Source organism: Mytilus trossulus, chromosome 8, assembly GCF_036588685.1.
Source record: "Mytilus trossulus isolate FHL-02 chromosome 8, PNRI_Mtr1.1.1.hap1, whole genome shotgun sequence".
In the NCBI taxonomy this organism is placed as follows: Eukaryota; Metazoa; Mollusca; class Bivalvia; order Mytilida; family Mytilidae; genus Mytilus; species Mytilus trossulus.
The window spans coordinates 35,984,580-36,004,564 of record NC_086380.1 but is presented as its reverse complement, the minus strand read 5'-3'; the positions used below and the strand labels follow the sequence as shown (position 1 = coordinate 36,004,564).

At 36.7% G+C, this 19,985-nt stretch overlaps 2 protein-coding genes across 2 annotated transcripts; one reads left to right on the top strand and one right to left on the bottom strand.

The window, feature by feature from the left end:
• Positions 1–4,617: 4,617 nt before the first annotated feature.
• On the bottom strand, positions 4,618–11,168 carry LOC134727616 (uncharacterized). Its single transcript, XM_063591998.1, has 4 exons — positions 10,835–11,168; positions 6,943–7,047; positions 5,337–6,145; positions 4,618–4,671 (listed from the first exon to the last, which is right to left on the bottom strand). The coding sequence occupies exons 1-4, from the start codon at positions 11,166–11,168 to the stop codon at positions 4,618–4,620; spliced, it is 1,302 nt and encodes a 433-aa protein (XP_063448068.1).
• Positions 11,169–13,482: 2,314 nt separating this feature from the next.
• LOC134727615 (uncharacterized) lies at positions 13,483–16,566 on the top strand. Its single transcript, XM_063591997.1, has one exon. The coding sequence runs from the start codon at positions 13,483–13,485 to the stop codon at positions 16,564–16,566; it is 3,084 nt and encodes a 1,027-aa protein (XP_063448067.1).
• The last annotated feature ends 3,419 nt before the right edge of the window (positions 16,567–19,985 follow it).

Genomic DNA, 19,985 nt, shown 5'->3' with positions numbered 1-19,985 from the left:
TACCCACCTGGATCTTTGGGTCCAGGCAAGCTTAGGCAATTGCCTATCGAGTGTACCTAGAGTGGACAAAAGCTTTGCCGTAGGGACTTTGCTATGAATTAAATAAGGGGGATGGTAGGGTCACCCGACCCCAACTTTGCACCTAAAAAAAAGTTCCGTAACTTTACCCACCTGGATCTTTGGGTCCAGGCAAGCTTAGGCCTATCGAGTGTACCTAGTGTGGACAAAAGCTTTGCCGTAGGGACTTTGCTATGAATTAAATAAGGGGGATGGTAGGGTCACCCGACCCCAACTTTGGACCTAAAAAAAAAGTTCCGTAACTTTACCCACCAGCTGGGTCTTTGGGTCCAGGTAACCTTAGGCAATTGCCTATCGAGTGTACCTAGTGAGCAAAAAAGCTTTGCCGTAGGGAATTTGCTATGAATTAAATAAGGGGGATGGTAGGGTCACCCGACCCCAACTTTGGACCTAAATTTAAAACGTTTATTAACTTTACCCACCTGGTTCTTTGAGGCCAGGCAATCTTGGAAAAGTGCATATCAATTGTATCTAGTGGGGACAAAAGCTTTGCCGTAGGGATTTTTTTATGAATTAAATAAATGGGATGGTAGGGTCACCCGACCCCAACTTTGGACCTCAAAAAAAAAAGTTCCGTTACTTTACCCACCTGGATCTTTGGGTCCAGCCAAGCTTAGGCAATTGCCTATCGAGAGTACCTAGTGTGGACAAAAGCTTTGCCGTAGGGACTTTGCTATGAATTAAATAAGGGGGATGGTAGGGTCACCCAACCCCAACTTTGGACCTAAAATTAAAAAAGTTCCGTAACTTTACCCACCTGGATCTTTGGGTCCAGGCAAGTTTAGGCAATTGCCTATCGAGTGTACCTAGAGTGGACAAAAGCTTTGCCGTAGGGACTTTGCTATAAATTTAATAAGGGGGATGGTAGGGTCACCCGACCCCAACTTTGCACCTAAAAAAAAAAGTTCCGTAACTTTACCCACCTGGATCTTTGGGTCCAGGCAAGCTTCGGCAATTGCCTATCGAGTGTACCTAGAGTGGACAAAAGCTTTGCCGTAGGGACTTTGCTATGAATTAAATAAGGGGGATGGTAGGGTCACCCGACCCCAACTTTTGACCTCAAAAAAAAGTTCCGTAACTTTACCCACCTGGATCTTTGGGTCCAGGCAAGCTTAGGCCTATCGAGTGTACCTAGTGTGGACAAAAGCTTTGCCGTAGGACTTTGCTATTAATTAAATAAGGGGGATGGTAGGGTCACCCGACCCCAACTTTGGACCTAAAAAAAAAAGTTCCGTAACTTTACCCACCTGGGTCTTTGGGTCCAGTCAACCTTAGGCAATTGCCTATCGAGTGTACCTAGTGAGCAAAAAAGCTTTGCTGTGGGGAATTTGCTATGAATTAAATTAGGGGGATGGTAGGGTCACCCGACCCCAACTTTGGACCTAAATTTAAAACGTTCATTAACTTTACCCACCTGATTCTTTGAGGCCAGGCAATCTTGGAAAAGTGCATATCAATTGTATCTAGTGGGGACAAAAGCTTTGCCGTAGGGATTTTTTTATGAATTAAATAAATGGGATGGTAGGGTCACCCGACCCCAACTTTGGACCTTAAAAAAAAAGTTCCGTAACTTTACCCACCTGGGTCTTTGGGTCCAGGCAAGCTTAGGCAATTGACTATCGAGTGTACCTAGTGTGGACAAAAGCTTTGCCGTAAGGACTTTGCTATGAATTAAATAAGGGGGATGGTAGGTCACCCGACCCCAACTTTGGACCTAAAAAAAAAAGTTCCATAACTTTACCCACCTGGGTCTTTGGGTCCAGACAAGCTTATTGCCTAACGAGTGTACCTAGTGTGGACAAAAGCTTTGCCGTAGGAACTTTGCTATGAATTAAATAAGGGGGATGGAAGGGTCACCCGACCCCAACTTTGGACCTAAAAAGAAAAGTTCCATAACTTTACCCACCAGGATCTTTGGGTTCAGGCAAGCTTAGGCAATTGCCTATCGAGTGTTTCTAGTGTGGATAAAAGCTTTGCCGTAGGGACTTTGCTATGAATTAAATCAGGGGGATGGTAGGGTCACCCGACCCCAACTTTGGACCTAAAAAAAAAAGTTCCGTAACTTTACCGACCTGGATCTTTGGGTCCAGGCAAGCTTAGGCAATTGCCTATCGAGTGTACCTAGAGTGGACAAAAGCTTTGCCGTAGGGACTTTGCTATGAATTAAATAAGGGGGATGGTAGGGTCACCCGACCCCAACTTTTGACCTAAAAAAAAAGTTCCGTAACTTTACCCACCTGGATCTTTGGGTCCAGGCAAGCTTAGGCCTATCGAGTGTACCTAGTGTGGACAAAAGCTTTGCCGTAGGACTTTGCTATTAATTAAATAAGGGGGATGGTAGGGTCACCCGACCCCAACTTTGGACCTAAAAAAAAAAATTCCGTAACTTTACCCACCTGGGTCTTTGGGTCCAGTCAACCTTAGGCAATTGCCTATCGAGTGTACCTAGTGAGCAAAAAAGCTTTGCTGTAGGGAATTTGCTATGAATTAAATTAGGGGGATGGTAGGGTCACCCGACCCCAACTTTGGACCTAAATTTAAAACGTTCATTAACTTTACCCACCTGATTCTTTGAGGCCAGGCAATCTTGGAAAAGTGCATATCAATTGTATCTAGTGGGGACAAAAGCTTTGCCGTAGGGATTTTTTTATGAATTAAATAAATGGGATGGTAGGGTCACCCGACCCCAACTTTGGACCTTAAAAAAAAAAGTTCCGTAACTTTACCCACCTGGGTCTTTGGGTCCAGGCAAGCTTAGGCAATTGACTATCGAGTGTACCTAGTGTGGACAAAAGCTTTGCCGTAAGGACTTTGCTATGAATTAAATAAGGGGGATGGTAGGTCACCCGACCCCAACTTTGGACCTAAAAAAAAAAAGTTCCATAACTTTACCCACCTGGGTCTTTGGGTCCAGACAAGCTTATTGCCTAACGAGTGTACCTAGTGTGGACAAAAGCTTTGCCGTAGGAACTTTGCTATGAATTAAATAAGGGGGATGGAAGGGTCACCCGACCCCAACTTTGGACCTAAAAAGAAAAGTTCCATAACTTTACCCACCTGGATCTTTGGGTTCAGGCAAGCTTAGGCAATTGCCTATCGAGTGTTTCTAGTGTGGATAAAAAGCTTTGCCGTAGGGACTTTGCTATGAATTAAATCAGGGGGATGGTAGGGTCACCCGACCCCAATTTTGGACCTAAAAAAAAAGTTCCGTAACTTTACCCACCTGGATCTTTGGGTCCAGGCAAGCTTAGGCAATTGCCTATCGAGTTTACCTAGAGTGGACAAAATCTTTGCCGTATGGACTTTGCTATGAATTAAATAAGGGGGATGGTAGGGTCACCCGACCCCATCTTTGGACCTAAAAAAAAAAGTTCCGTTACTTTACCCACCTGGATCTTTGGGTCCAGGCAAGCTTAGGCAATTGCCTATCGAGTGAATCTAGTGTGGACAAAAGCTTTGCCGTAGCTAGGGACTCTGCTATGAATTAAATAAGGGGGATGGTAGGGTCACCCGACCCCAACTTTGGACCTCTAAAAGAAACGTTCCGTAACTTTACCCACCTGGTTCTTTTGGTCCAGCCAAGCTTAGGCAATTGCCTATCGAGTGTACCTAGTGTGGACAAAAGATTTGCCGTAGGGACTTTGCTATGAATTAAATAAGGGGCATGGTAGGGTCACCCGACCCCAACTTTGGACCTCAAAATAAAAAGTTCCGCAACTTTATCCACCTGACTTTTTGGGCCCAGGCAACCTTGGGCAAGTGCCTTTCATTTGTAACTGGTGAGCAAATAAGATTTGCCGTAGGGAAAATTTTATGGAGGAAAGAAGGGGGATGGTAGGGTCACCCTTCCACATCCGGGACTTTGCCGTAGGGGAATGTTTACGGTTTATAGTTATTTTACATAGGCTTGAATCTAAATTATTTTTTGTTTAGATTAACCAAATTATTTATGTCAAATCGTTTCGTTCTATTTGACGTGTGTAGTTCTAACACTTATCGCTTTGCTTATAAGAATGTAATAAATAAATTACTAGAGTGACTATTTACTTTTGAATAATTACCTGAACTAGCTAGTTCTTAGGCGAAAAGTGAATATAAGGGTTATCAGCTTTTCTTTTCAATCGAATAATTTCTATAAGCTTGAAGATCTAATTGTATCGCTACACTAGTTTATTGTAACCTGTTGTTATCAATTGTTATGATTATTATACAGATAATAACCAATCCCTTATCAAAGAGAAAGGAGAAAGGGTTAATAGCTATAACGTTTTTTAGATTCCCGGCTTTAAAAAAAGTTGTATTTAATACACGAATAAATAATTAAACTTTGTCTGTGTTAAAATGGAATTACATTTCATCTTCCTACTGGAAATTATTTGTCATCCTATTGATTTATTTGTCATCATATTTAAAAGTACGTTTGGTGTTATTGCAAGTCTTCGGTTTTTAGGCATGATCATGTTGGCGCGTTTTCTTATTGTTCGCTGGCTTATTGTTCGCTAGCTTGATTCATCTTATTGTTCGCTGGCTTATTGTTCGCTAGCTTGAGTCTGGTGTTTCATTACCTGGAGACAAGCCAGCTGCTTCATTTACCTATCAGAAAGAAAAAAAATCTAAATACATGTGTGTTTTAGTGTATTTTGGGGATTTTTGCAATTTCTCTGCAAATAAAGTAAATTTGTCTAATTGTTTCAAAAGTGCTCAGTGCTTTTTTATGGTATTATTTTCTATTTTCTATTCTTGTTACAACCGTGATAACAGATGTATATATACAGAAACTAAAATTCTGCAATATTTCCATTTGAGAAGGGGCAATAACAGTTAGAGGACACCTTAAAAATTCAAACTTGATCTGTATTTTGTTGTCATAATAAGCATTGTTAAGTGATGCAGCTAAAATTCAAACCCAATCTGTCTTTTGTGATATTATGAATAAGTTTCATAACATTAAGTTTTGAGGCAAAATAAAGATAGAGAACAGAACCTAAGTTGGCAAGAATGGGATGAACAGACAGACAGAGGTACAGACGGACAAGGGTAAAATATAATGTCCCCTTTGCTATGACATGAATGACGGGGACATAGAAATCAACTTGGTGTGGCCTAATAAGAGGATAGTCACATAAATTTTGGTTTATATTTTTCTCAAAGAATATTATATTTCTAGATACAATGTATAAGTCACCAATACTCATAGCATATTATTAGTTAACTTATTTCGTTATCATAACCCAATAAGTTAACTAATAACATCATACCTTAGACATATATTCATAACCTTCGTTCTTCTGTAGCACTGCAGAGCAAACTCTATATCCTAAACTGGCAGAGCCAGAATAATGTAACCTTTTAGGAGCTTTGGATGCCACTGTGTTGTTAAAGCTCTCATTAGCTTGTGAGCTGGATAGTTTTGAAAGTTGATTGGCTTTTGTAAGAAGTTTGTTCTGAAAGATTTTTTCCAAGTCTGCTTTTAGTTGTTTTGATGTTAAATCTTTTCCATATGGAAGGTTTAAGTGTTTGTATGCATCCCCTTTTGTTAAACCACCACACCAACTCACATTACAAAAGGTATGGTTCCCAAACATGTGTTCTGTAATTGCTTTAAGTCCATTTTTAATACCGTCTTCTGAGCCTTGATTTTGATCAATCATATATGAAAAGTTTTTCTGGATTGAGTCAAGTACCTTCTGTGTAAGCTCTTTGTGCATTTTAGAATTTTTTAATTCATATAATTTACTATTCACATTTTTCTTAATGTGATTTCTGTCACTAGTTTTTTCTATTTCTAAATGTGGCATCTGCTTTTTTCTTTTTTCAAAACCTGTGGAGTCATCGTCTCCTGCAATTTCTGACACATTTATTTTCTCAACCACAACCAAATCCTTCACCATTTGAGCTACCATATCCGCTTCCATAGCTTTGGCGGAGCCACTCCAATTTTGTTTGCATGCATGCACTCTTGCAAAATCCCCTTTCTTTTTGGCTGATTGACATATACGACAACTGGAAACCCTCTGTGCATGATGAAGAATTGTTTTGGTGTTTTTACCAATGAGGGTTGCAACACCTTAAGAAAAATTCAAACATACAATATTTATTTAATACAGAAATCCATATTTTCAACGGTTCATGAGTTATGATCTTTGAAATACTGATGTATTTGTCTAGCCTGCAACTTTTGTCGCAAAAAGGTCAATATAGGAATGGTGATCAGGAGAAGTGGACTAGACAGTAATATTAGCAAACTACTAAAAAGCATAATATTTTAGAAGGAGGATGATATAGATAATTTTTACTTAGTATATAGATGCCTTATGTTACAAAGTTACTGTCTGTCACATGCCAATTGCCCTTGACCTTGTTTTCATGGTTTAGAGAATAAATGTTAATATCTCTCTTATTATGAAAAATAATTTCTAAAGGCTTAAATGAAAACTTTGTCAATAGGTCAACTGTATTTGTTGAATGGGAGGATTGTAAGCTGTACACGTCTGCAAAGCATGGCTCATCTGACCTTGACCTCATTTTTGTGGTTCATTGGTCAATGTTAAAAAACTATTGGCAGTATATTTGGGTCAATGATATTTAGTATATTGAATAATTGTAAGGTGTATAAGTATATCTCATTGGATTATATGAGCTTCACCTCATTTTTCTGGGATTATGTTAAGTTTACATAATAGTTGTAGAAACGCTTTCTATTTAGGACTATCAACATAATATAAATGGTTAGCATAGAGGTCGATATTTCAGCAATTGCACTGGTGTTGTATTAACAGATGTTAACAAAGATGTAAGCAAGAACTTGTTTACTGTCATACTAGCAGAATATGCATTATTTTATTAAACTACTTTTTAGGTTACCAGACAGACTATTGTATGATCTCCCAGATCCTTTCTTCTGCCAACATGTGTCAGTGGAAACACTAATCCCATTATCTAAAATATTCTCTTCAAGATCAGCATCTCCTTCATAATAAAAAGTTGGAAAAAGTTTTACTTGAAGTGCATTTAATAAGTAGAGTCATAATTTTATTGGCATATGTACAATTTGTTTCAACTTAATATACAATGTACATGTATATATACTAGAAAATGAATTTGTTGAGTCTGCGATTTCTACCAATATTGAAGTTTCATACATAATAATATATACCATGCAGTATCTATATTTTAATAATGACAATAGTGCAAAATACTATTATTTTGTGAATTTTCTAATTAAAATAACGTCCCTGCAAACAAAATATCCAACCATGTAAAAATTAAAACTTTATACATTGTAAGTGTAACTTGTCATGGTTATATAAAAAAATTAATTATTCACTGGACTGACAGATTGACCACATCTTCGCTAGCCAAGGGTTACGATCCACTCCCTCTCTCTTCAAGAAGAGAGCGGGAGTGGATCGTAACCCTTGGCTACCGAAGATGGATTGACCAAGGAGTGAGAACATAATATCTCCTTAAGTTTTTCTGGTATAATTTTCATAACCTTTCTGTATTTCAGGATAAATTGGAGATTTTTCAAGTTAAATTTGTTTGGCCTTTTATAGAATGCTGTTCTCTCACAATGTGAAAACTTTACTTTGACCTATGATAATGGTTATTTTTACAAATTATGACTTGGATGGAGTGTTGTCTCATAGGAACCCATACCACATCTTGGATCTATTGATGTTGAACGATTAAAAAACAGTCACAATAGTAATTGAGTGTAAGAATTTGCTTTAAAAAAAAAAGTGTAAGCCTTTGAACATTTACCCAATCATTATTATTGAAGCAGATAAGAGTTTTGCAGTTGCAATCTTTAAATATACTAGAACACACCCGTGACATCGCGGGTCCGTGACTGAATTAAAGTATATAACTATGCGCAAGCCTTACTTTAGTATTAGTATTGTCATCTGATAAAATCATGCCGATTATAAGATACACAGTTTTCTCTGCTTTCAAATCTTTCTGTTTGAACCTGTCGATCAATTATTGGTCATGATAAATACTAATTATTTGGAAAACAAAAGGTCCTGGAATGGAGTATTTTTTAATCAACAGCATTGTCCTATATTAGTTATAAATTAAGTTGAATTCTTTGATTCGCTGTTTTACGTCACTCATACCCGCTAACAAATTGAAAACTGTACCTATATACGCCTTATTTTTAGTCCAGATTTTTAGTATTCGTATCGTTATCTTAGAAAGTCTTACTGATTAAAATACTACAATAGGTAACAATTTGACAATTTAGTAGTGTCAACCCTGTGATTATGACCCGTGTATATAGCATATTAATCCTGTATACACTGTTTTGTGGTGCCTCTGTCAGATGCGGAACGTACAGATAAGGTAATAATTAACAGGTGATTATACTATTGGTATCGGTATCGGACTCGACCCGGAACTTCTTAATTATTGACAATATTAATTACGTGGAAAACAAAAGGGCCTGGAGTGGTGTAATTTTTAATCTACAACTTTGTACTATATAAGTTGTATATAAAGTTGAATTCTTTGATTCGTCGTTTTCACGTGATGACGGCTGACAAATTGGACCTCGTAATTTTAGTATTATAGATAAACACATATAATTGATAACCGAAATGGGGTATGTTGCAAAGCGACAACAAAACCAGAGAAGGTCACAGCAAAAATTGGTATTCAATTATGCTAGACCTCCCGTACCCAGAGACGTGCTTCAACTGGCCCCTATATAAAGATATAAACTAGTGAACAAGTATTAGTTAACCAAACCTACAGCACTGGGTTCACCAATAACCAATGATCCAATTGCCTCTTCTATCAGAAAATTGTTTTCTGATGTTTTGGAATTTTTTTCTATAAAATGTCCAATTTCATTTTCCCTTCACTTTAGGCTTTTGTGGTCAATACAGTGCAGGTTTATAGTAGACAGCAAGTTATTTAGTTTTGTTTCTCCAATTCCTGAATGAATCATCCCTACAGATCAAATATGTTTTTAACAAAAGGAGAAAGAACATGTAACAGTATAATGAACTCATAAAGTATCCTGGAATTTAAAAAAAGGAAAATCATGTATGTCTTTCAAAAACTGTTCTAATATTATAGATTAACTGAATACATTGTACATGTACTATTAACAGAATAGTATGATTGTTAAGTTCCAATAAGTCACAGGGGTGAAAATGTTTTAAACATATTGTGAATTTGTCAGATCTGTTAAAAATTACTCTTGTACAGAAATGTTCAGTTGCAAAATTTACTTTAAAACAAGAATGTGTCCAAAGTACACGGATGCCCCACTCGCACTATCATTTTCCATGTTCAATGGACCGTGAAATTGGATAAAAAATATAATTAGGCATTAAAATTAGAAAGATGATATCATAGGGAACATGTGTACTAAGTTTCAAGTTGATTGGACTTCAACTTCATCAAAAACTACCTTGACCAAAAACTTTAACCTGAAACATGCACTTTCATTTTCTATGTTCAGTGGACCGTGAAATTGGGGTCAAAAGTTTAATTTGGCTTTAAAATTAGAAAGATCATATCATAAGGAACATGTGTACTAAGTTTCAAGTTGATTGGACTTCAACTTCATCAAAAACTACCTTGACCAGAAACTTTAACCTGAAGCGGGACAGACGGACGAACAGACGCACAGACTAGAAAACATAATGCCCCTCTACTTCTAAACATGATGTGTGAAGCCTAGGCCTGATGCATTATGAATGAACATGTTTATGTCTACATGTAAGACACTGACACAATTGACAAATACACATATTAGTGTTTGTCAGAATAATTTAAAAAATTTAACGCATCAAGATTTTTTATTTTCAAAAGTAAGATTAATGTATGTACAACATGTACAATTTACAAATAAAAATGTACAACATATTTTTTTTTTATCTGAACTGTCTATTAACAATGATTAAGTCACAGGCACAGGAACTTCTGTCAATAAAAGTAAAATAAGGGGGAGAAAAAGAAATATCCATATGTGTTTATATATACATGATATATGGACACTATTCTCTTCACATTAACCTTATTTTATTGCTACATGTACATGTATATTAGCAGAATGTCTAGACGGTTATCATGGTTATAGTGCCTGTGATGAAATATGCATAGTGTGTATGCATAAATCTTGTTAAAAGTACATGCAAATTTTTTTATTTCAGTGTAATTGAAGTCTGGAGCTGGCATGTCAATTAACTGCTAGTTGTCTGTTGTTATTTATGTATTAAATTGTCATTTTGTTTATTTTCTTTTCTTACAATGTACATTTGTACATCTTCTGACAACAGACTAAGACTTTTCTCCAACTGAACATGCTGAATTTTAATGTGCGTAATGTTATGTGTTTACTTTTCTACAGCATGTACTTTGGCTAGAGGTAAAGGCATGATAGGGAGAGGGTTGAGATCTCATAAATATATTCAACCCTGCCACATTTTTTAGCCTGTCCCAAGTCAGGAGCCTCAGCTGGCATTTATAAGTCTTGTATTATTTTTAATTTTAATTTCTAATGTATAATTTGGAGTTTAGTATATGGCATTCATTATCAATGAACTAGTATATGTATTTATTTAAGGGCCAGCTGAATGAAGCCTCCAGGTATGGGAATTTCTCGCTGCATTGAAGACCTATTGGCGACCTTCTGCTGTTGTCTGTTCTATGGTGGTGTTGTTATCTCTTTGACACATTCCCCATTTCCATTCTCAATTTTATTTTATGTATATTTTTTTTTATGTAAATATTTTATTCTTACCAGCTGCAAGTTTCGTGTTGACATTAAATATTCCAACACCAGTTCTTTTACTGTCAGGGGGTCGATGTGTCTTTCCAAGTTTCAATTTGTTGATCGTGCCACACTGCGTACATTGAATGTACATCATTCCAGAAACACCCATTGGTCTCACCCCTAATGCGTTTGACAAGTGTATCTTTTCTAAACATGTTACACAGTGTTCTAATTGTTCTACTAAATAATCTAGTTCAATTATAAACCTACAATGACTTAGGCTGACCAAATCATTAGGGAGTGAAATAAGATAATCCCCCCTTGGAGCAATTGCGCCAATATTTGGTCCCCGCCTTTCCATTGTAGTATATGAAACCATGTAGTAGAATTTCCAAGCGATCCATACACTTAAGCACAAATTAATGTAAGAAAACAAGAAAAATGCTTGTTTTAGCCCTTTTTGGCCCCTAATTCCTGTATGAATGGGCAATTACCTCCATACTCTATCCCAGCCTTCCTTTTGTGGTTTGGAACTTTGTGGTACAATGTCAGAATAATCGATACACTGACACCCAAGTTATTGTACAGAAACTACAGAAATGCTTTTGGGTTTTTTTTGCCCCTTTTGGTTCTTAATTCCTAAACTTTTGGCATCATAACCCCCAAAATGAATCCAAACCTTCTACTTGTGGTATGACACATTGTGGTACAATTTCAGAGCAATTGAAATACTTATACAAAAGTAATTATCCTAATAGTAAAAAAATGCTTGTTTTGGGCCCTTTTTTTGCCCCTTATTACGAAACAGTTGAGACCACCTTCCCCAAAATCAATCCCAACCTTTCTTTTGTGGTATTAACCCTTCTCATGAAATTTAAAGGTCAAATAAAACCTGCCAGACTGACTGTTACTGTTGTACATTAATTAGGAGTAAGATACATATTACGATTACAATCTAAGTAGTATATTGTCGTTGCTTTCCCCGATATATCAGATTCCCATGAACGAAGCACGATGCTATGAACACAAATTTTGACATGTTAATGGCCCAAAGAGGTAATTTGAACGTTATTAATGTAATAAATGTCCTTTAATATGAATAATTGATATACTCGCATAGTCATTTTGATATTGTGTAAGGTTTATATACTGCGATTTGTTTATATTTGGTATGCAACAGTTTTGCATTGAAACTTATTTACGGTTCTCTTTTGTCTACTTTCAGTTCTTACGTAAACCTGCGTAAACCTGCATAACAACGTATACCATGAACTTCGTATAATGTTAGACAACTGGGTGAAATATGCGATGCACTGTATGTTTATTTGACAATTGCGACATGAATAAAGTCATGAATAAAGTATCAGAACTTTCAGTGTATTTTTCTTTGCGACGACCACAGCTACAGTAAGAACTCTACATCATTGACCTGTCTGATGTGTGAAGATTGCGACACAGATTTGAAGAATCCATGTGATGAACAATTACAGATTGAAACTACATGTTGACAATTTTATGGCAATAATAATAATGTTACTTAAATGACTTTATTGATAACTTGATATTTTGTGATATACATTGTATTTTGTGATATATATATATATTTTGAAATAATTGAACATGATGTCCCGAGGCGATGTCGAGGGCGATATGATTGAGGCTAGCGGTGTAACTCGTACTAGCACGCGACAGCGAGGTTTAACCGATAAGGGTTTTTTGTGGCAAGTTGATACTTTAGAGAAAAACTTTCGAAAGGCAGTTTCTTCATGGAAGTCATGGTCAAACAAAATAGAAGTACAATTAAGTGACACTAAAGACACAAATATCATTCGTGAACATCGAAATATATTAGTTGAAAACATGAATCATTTAACTAGTGTTTATAAACAATTATCAAATCTTATTGAAAATGAAAGTCAGTCACATGGTCATCCGGAATTAATTAGTGACACTGATATATTTAAGCGATACGAAACTTGTGAAAACTATCACGCAGATCTCATGAAAAGAATAACGACTCGTGTTCAGGAAATTGATAGAGACAATGTAGAAACTAGAGGTTCATATACATGCAAGTCGAAATCTAGTCATTCATCTCGTTCACATAGATCAAGTGCATCACAACGGTCACAAACTGCTTCGCGAGCCGCAGACTTGAAAGCAAAATTAAAGTACATTGAAATCGAGGCGAAGGCGAAATTAGATTTGGAAAGAATACAAACAATACGTGAACTAGAGGCTACCGAAGCCAAGCTAGATGTTATCGATAAAGCTAGTCAAGGTTCAGACTTAGATGAATTAAAGAAATCACTTCCGCAAGATAATACTCTTGATAAATTTCTTCAACACGTTAATCCGTATGCTAAAGTAGATACTGACATTGAAAATATTGAGCATGATGATTTTGTAAGTACTCTGCCAAGGTCAACAGTACCGAAGAAGTTGAATATTGACCATGATCAAGTTCAGTCAATACACAATACAAGTTATAAGTATCCAGTTCAAGGTTATTCCGTCCCAACTGCAAGTCTACAAGGTCAAGGTCGATATTTGTCTCAAATGTCGATCAATTTAGGCAAGCTAAGTCTACATCCAACGTCCGTCCATCAATATTAGATCAGTCTGCATTAAATGTAAGTCAGTCATTTGTACAAAGTGAAAGTTATGTGCCAGTAATGACACACATGCGTTCTGAACCAGTAGTAACAAACGTAAATTCTATGCCAGTTGTGACAAGTGTAAGTTCCGCAACTCTTAATCCATCAGCTATAACTTTTGTACCTCAGAATGAAAACACTGCTAATGTTACAGGACAATACGTTCAAATTGAAGACCTTACGAAATCACTCGCCGAACAAGTGAGTCTTAGTCGGCTGCCGCCACCCGAACCGTCAGTCTTTTTTGGTGATCCTTTAAAATATCCTGCGTGGAAATCATCATTTCAAACTCTTATTGAACAACGAAAAATTCCGACTTTTGAGCGTATACATTATTTGCGAAAGTATGTCGGAGATTCAGTGCGAGAGGTAATTGAAAACTTTCTAATATTGTCTACCGAAGACGCTTACGATGATGCAAAGGAACTCCTTGAGAAAAGATTCGGTGATCCGTTTATTATCAGCAATGCATTCCGTGATAGGCTCGATAATTGGCCGAAAGTACCGTCTAGAGACAATATTGCTCTAAGAAAATTTTCCGACTTTCTAAAACAGTGCTTGTCTGCGATGAAAACTATGGGAACATTGAACGCGTTAAACGACAATAGAGAAAATCGTAAACTTTTGTCAAAACTACCGGATTGGGTTGTAACACGGTGGTCCAGAATCGTTGCGAAACACAAAGACGATAAGCGTGAATTTCCTTCATTTCAAATGTTTGTAAATTTTATAGAAAAAGAAGCAATCATAGCAAATGACCCGGTAACGTCAATACAGTCCGTCAGATCAGAAACTACAAATAGCACTAGTGACAAGTTTAAGACAAATCGATTTCAGCATGGTAAATATGATAATCAGCGTAGAAATGTTCTTGCGACAGAAACTTCGCGAGTGCCTGATAAAAACAATAACAGTTACAACAAGGATCTAACATGTACATTTTGTAAGAAAACTGGTCATTTCATCGATTCATGTTATCAGTTTCTTAAGAAGTCAGTGAATGAGCGAAAGAACTTTGCGAAAGAAAACGGACTTTGTTTTGGTTGTCTTGGATACGGACATACATCGAAGAAATGTCAAAAACGTAAAAAGTGTGAAGTATGTTCAAGGTTTCATCCAACGTCTTTACATGGTGACTTTCACAAACCGATCATTTCCGTCAACAAGGATAAACCGTTAGAAACTAGCACCGTGGAAAATTATAAGTCACATACCGGAGCCGTATTCATGAACAATACAAAAGCAAGTTGCAAAAGTTCTATGATTGTGCCTGTTTATGTGTCGCATTCAGACGATCCAGATAATGAAAGACTTGTTTATGCTTTACTAGACACACAGTCCGACACTACTTTTGTTTTAGATGAAACACGCCGTGCGTTAGGACTCCGTGGAACAGATGTTAAACTCTCACTATCTACAATGCATGCAGAAAATCATATAGTTGACAGTCGTAAAATAAAGGGTCTAGTGGTAAGGGGATTTGACAGTGAAGTTAAAATACCGCTTCCGAACGTATTTACACGTGACATCATGCCAGCAAACCGATCTCATATTCCAACAGCTGAAATGGCACTTCGATGGTCATATTTAGAACACATTGCAGAAAAGTTGATGCCCGTCCAAGATTGTGAGTTTGGGCTTTTGATCGGTTACAATTGTCCTCGTGCACTTATTCCACGTGAGGTAATACCTTCAATTGATAATGGACCGTATGGACAGAAAACTGATTTAGGATGGGGAATCGTTGGTATAGTTGATCCCTTGCAAATAGACAACTGCGACTCAATAGGATTCAGTCACCGTACTCTTGCTCTTGAGGTTCCGAATGAGTTATCAATTAAAAGTGGAGATTCAGAACATGTTTACTTTTCGTTTGGTTCGAGTGTTAAGGAAATAATTCCAAGTGAAGTTGCCCGCATGATGGAACTTGACTTTTCGGACAGAAATGTTAACAAGATTTCATATTCTTACGATGATAAAAGATTTATTTCTATTCTTGATGAAGGAATAAGTGTTGAAAATGGACATTATGTTATGCCATTGCCGTTCAAAGATAAAAACCCGCCTATTCTACCGAACAACAAGAACATTGCAGTAACACGTTTAAATCAATTAAAGGGTCGTCTTCAGAGGGATAAAACCTATCGTACACATTACTTTACAAGCATGAATGACTTTATCGAAAAGGGTTATGTAGAAAAGGTTGAATCGTCTAAACAGGATAACGATGGTCATGTATGGTATATACCTCACCATGGGGTATACCATAACCAAAAACCTGACAAGGTGCGTGTTGTATTTGACTGTAGTGCTAGATATCAAGGTCATTCTTTGAACGATCATTTGTTACAAGGACCTGATCTTACCAACAAGCTTATTGGAGTACTGTGTAGATTTCGAAAAGAAAACATAGCTGTGATTTGTGATATAGAACAAATGTTTCTTCAGTTTAACGTAAATAAAGATCATAGAGACTATTTAAGATTTTTGTGGTGGAAAGACGACAATCTTCATGAAGATCCTATAGAATATCGTATGAACGTTCACTTATTTGGAGCCGCTTCTTCTCCTGGTTGTGCCAACTTTGGTCTGAAAAGAGTTGCTGACGATTACGAAGATGAGTTTGGATCAGATATTTCAGACTTTTTGAGATATGATTTCTATGTTGATGACGGTCTGAAGTCCGTTGCGTCCATCGATGATGCAGTAAACTTAGTAAAACGAAGTCGAGAGATGTGTAATAAAGTAGGTTTAAAACTATTCCAGTCTAACTCTAAAGAACTTTTAAATCTAATACCAATTGAAGATAGAGCAAAAGATCTAAAGAACTTAGATTTATTAAATGACAAACTGCCGATTACGAAGACTCTAGGCATACAATGGTGTATCGAATCCGATTCTTTTCAATTTCGCATTGAACTTACGAACAAACCACTTACGAGACGAGGAATACTTTCAACGTTAAGTTCCGTGTATGATCCCTTGGGATTTCTTTCTCCTTTCGTACTTCTGGGTAAACAGATTCTACAAGAATGTTGTAGCGATCAAATTGATTGGGACGAACCGCCTTCTGAAATTTTGATACAAAGATGGCAACAGTGACGAAATGACATTCAAAATCTAGCGCAACTAGGAATTCAGCGATGTGTAAAACCGAAAAACTTTGGAAATATAACAGTATGCGAGCTTCATCATTTTTCTGATGCTAGCACTTTAGGTTATGGACAATGCTCGTATCTACGATTAATCGATGAAAATGGACTTATTCATTGTACACTTCTAATGGGAAAAGCCAGAGTTACTCCACGTCGTTTATTAACAATACCTCGTTTGGAATTGTCAGCCGCTATTGTATCAATTAGAATAAGTCAACTACTAAAACAAGAACTTCAATACGAGAACATTACTGAGTGGTTTTGGACTGATAGCAATATCGTTCTCGGTTATATTGCGAACGATAACCGAAGATTTCACATATTTGTAGCAAATCGAGTACAACAGATAAGAGAACACTCTAGTCCAACACAGTGGAAGTACATAGACACCAAGGAAAACCCTGCAGATGTAGCCTCACGAGGGGCAAGCGCAAATGATTTGGTGAAGAACTCAAATTGGTTTACCGGACCGAAATTTTTATGGACACTTCAATCCTTTGACGCAGATGCGAATACACCCGATTTGTCACTGAATGACCCTGAAATACGAATAGTGAAGACATTTTCTACTAAGATGGATGTTATTGAATTTGCGTCTATGATTGAACGCTTGGAATATTTCTCTAGTTGGAATCACGCAAAGCGAGCTGTAAGCATTTGCTTAAAACTAAAGGACACACTTAGATCTCAGACTAAGAGTAAAAACCAATCAATTGTAAGTACATTGTGCGTAAACGACATGCAACGTGCAGAGATTGAAATTATCAAACAATTGCAATCATCGTCATTTAGCGAAGAAATAGCTGTTTTACAATCGATGGGTGAAGGTAAAACCTGTGAAGATAGACAATCAACCCGAATTCGAAATATTCAATTGAAACGAACTTCATCATTATACAAGTTAGACCCGTTTCTAGATTCCGATGGAATTATTAGAGTTGGTGGTCGTATTCGACGAGCGGAGTTTAACTTAGCAGTTAAACATCCAGTGATCATTCCTAGACATTCACACGTAACAGAACTAATCATACGACATTTCCACGAGAAAGCCGAACACCAAGGAAGAGGCATGACAATAAATGAAATACGTGCGAACGGATTTTGGATAATTGGTTGTAGTACTGCCGTTTCTAAATATCTAGCAACATGTGTAATTTGTAGGAAACATAGAAGTAATACTCAAGAACAAAAAATGGCTGACTTACCGAGTGACAGGCTTGATCCGGTACCGCCTTTCACTTATAGCGGAGTTGATTTATTTGGACCGTGGTACATTAAAGAAGGACGTAAAGAACTTAAACGCTATGATGTCTTGTTTACGTGTCTATCATGCCGAGGCGTACATATAGAGACAGCAAATTCACTCGATACCAGTTCATTCATAAATGCGTTACGTAGATTTATAGCCATACGTGGCCCTGTAAGACATCTAAGGTCAGATAGAGGAACCAATTTTGTAGGTGCGGAACGAGAATTGCGAGAAGCTTATTCAGAAATGGACGATAGAAGTATAAGACAATTTCTTTCAAATGAAGGTTGTGATTTTGTAGAATTCAAAAAGACGAAATTTGCAAGTCGGCGATATAGTTATGATCAAAGATGAACAAGCCGCGCGAAATCAGTGGCATCTTGGGAAGATCAACACAGCACACGTAGATGAAGATGGACTTGTTAGAAAAGTGCGGGTTACGATCGGTGCTCAAATTGACAATAGTGGAAGGAGGAATTCACCTCTTCAGGAATTAGATAGGCCGATTCAAAAACTAGTGTTAGTATTAGAAGTAGGGGAAACCGAGGAAGTCCCCACCGAGGAGCCTAATGACATTTAGTATGCGATGTTCAGTAATGGTAGTATAGTGGTTATAAGACTATGATATTTTGGAAAAATTAAACATTAATTTTGGGGAGCCATGTTACTGTTGTACATTAATTAGGAGTAAGATACATATTACGATTACAATCTAAGTAGTATATTGTCGTTGCTTTCCCCGATATATCAGATTCCCATGAACGAAGCACGATGCTATGAACACAAATTTTGACATGTTAATGGCCCAAAGAGGTAATTTGAACGTCATTAATGTAATAAATGTCCTTTAATATGAATAATTGATATATTCGCATAGTCATTTTGATATTGTGTAAGGTTTATATACTGCGATTTGTTTATATTTGGTATGCAACAGTTTTGCATTGAAACTTATTTACGGTTCTCTTTTGTCTACTTTCAGTTCTTACGTAAACCTGCGTAAACCTGCGTAAACCTGCATAACAACGTATACCATGAACTTCGTATAATGTTAGACAACTGGGTGAAATATGCGATGCACTGTATGTTTATTTGACAATTGCGACATGAATAAAGTCATGAATAAAGTATCAGAACTTTCAGTGTATTTTTCTTTGCGACGCCCACAGCTACACTGACAAGTACAACATATAACATTTGTATACACCAAATATAGTTGACCGAGTGTTAGAAAAAAGACCAAAACTCAAAAACTTACTTTTGACCACTGAACCATGAAAATGAGGTCAAGGTCAGATGACACCTGCCAGCTGTACATGTACATCTTACAGTCCCCCCATACACAAAATGTTCTAGATCTATTGCTTTTAGTATCTTAGATATGGACTTGACAATCAAAACTTAACCTTGATCACTGATCATGGATGAACTGAGGTCAAGGTCAAGTTAAAACTGTGTGACGGGGATGAGGACCTTGCAAGGTACGCACATATCAAGTATACATGTAGTTATCCTATTACTCATAATAAGAGAGAAATTAACATGCCTAAAATTCTTTCTTTATATTTCAAGTAGTCACTAAACCATGAAAATGAAGTCAAGGACAACACCACACCTGGATAACTATCACTTTGATGAGCTTTCTGCAACAAACGTCGCAGGCTCAACAAAAATTGTTACTTGGACAGAGAGTTGTCTAATTAGTTCTAATACCACATCTTCTATTATCTATATAACTTAAACAAAAACATGATGCTTTTTATTCATGTTATTATGATGAATTGTAGTGGTGCTGTCTCAATTACCTTATTGTACCTCTCCTTGATGCTTTCAGATATTGTATTGATTGCAAATTGGTGCTAGAGATGTTATTTCTCTTAAGGTCATTGAGATGACAATGTTTATGGTGGTAAACGTTAAATTTCTAATTTCTAAATTATAAATTCAAAATAAAATAATATCAGATAGAACCCAAATTGTGCAATGACCACAGAATGTGATATAAACAGACACAAGGATTGATTCCTATATTTAACATATATTATCAATGTTTATAGAAAAATAAAGTATATATAAAAATATTTATTATTAAATTACAACATTGTACAAGTAATTTC

Coding starts and splice junctions, on each gene's coding strand:
- LOC134727615 (XM_063591997.1), top strand. CDS start 13,483: ATGACACACATGCGTTCTGAACCAGTAGTAACAAACGTAAATTCTATG.
- LOC134727616 (XM_063591998.1), bottom strand. CDS start 11,168: ATGGAAAGGCGGGGACCAAATATTGGCGCAATTGCTCCAAGGGGGGAT. Junction 7,048..10,834: donor CAACACGAAACTTGCAGCTG/GTAAGAATAAAA, acceptor TTTATTATGAAG/GAGATGCTGATCTTGAAGAG. Junction 6,146..6,942: donor ATCATACAATAGTCTGTCTG/GTAACCTAAAAA, acceptor ATTTTTCTTAAG/GTGTTGCAACCCTCATTGGT.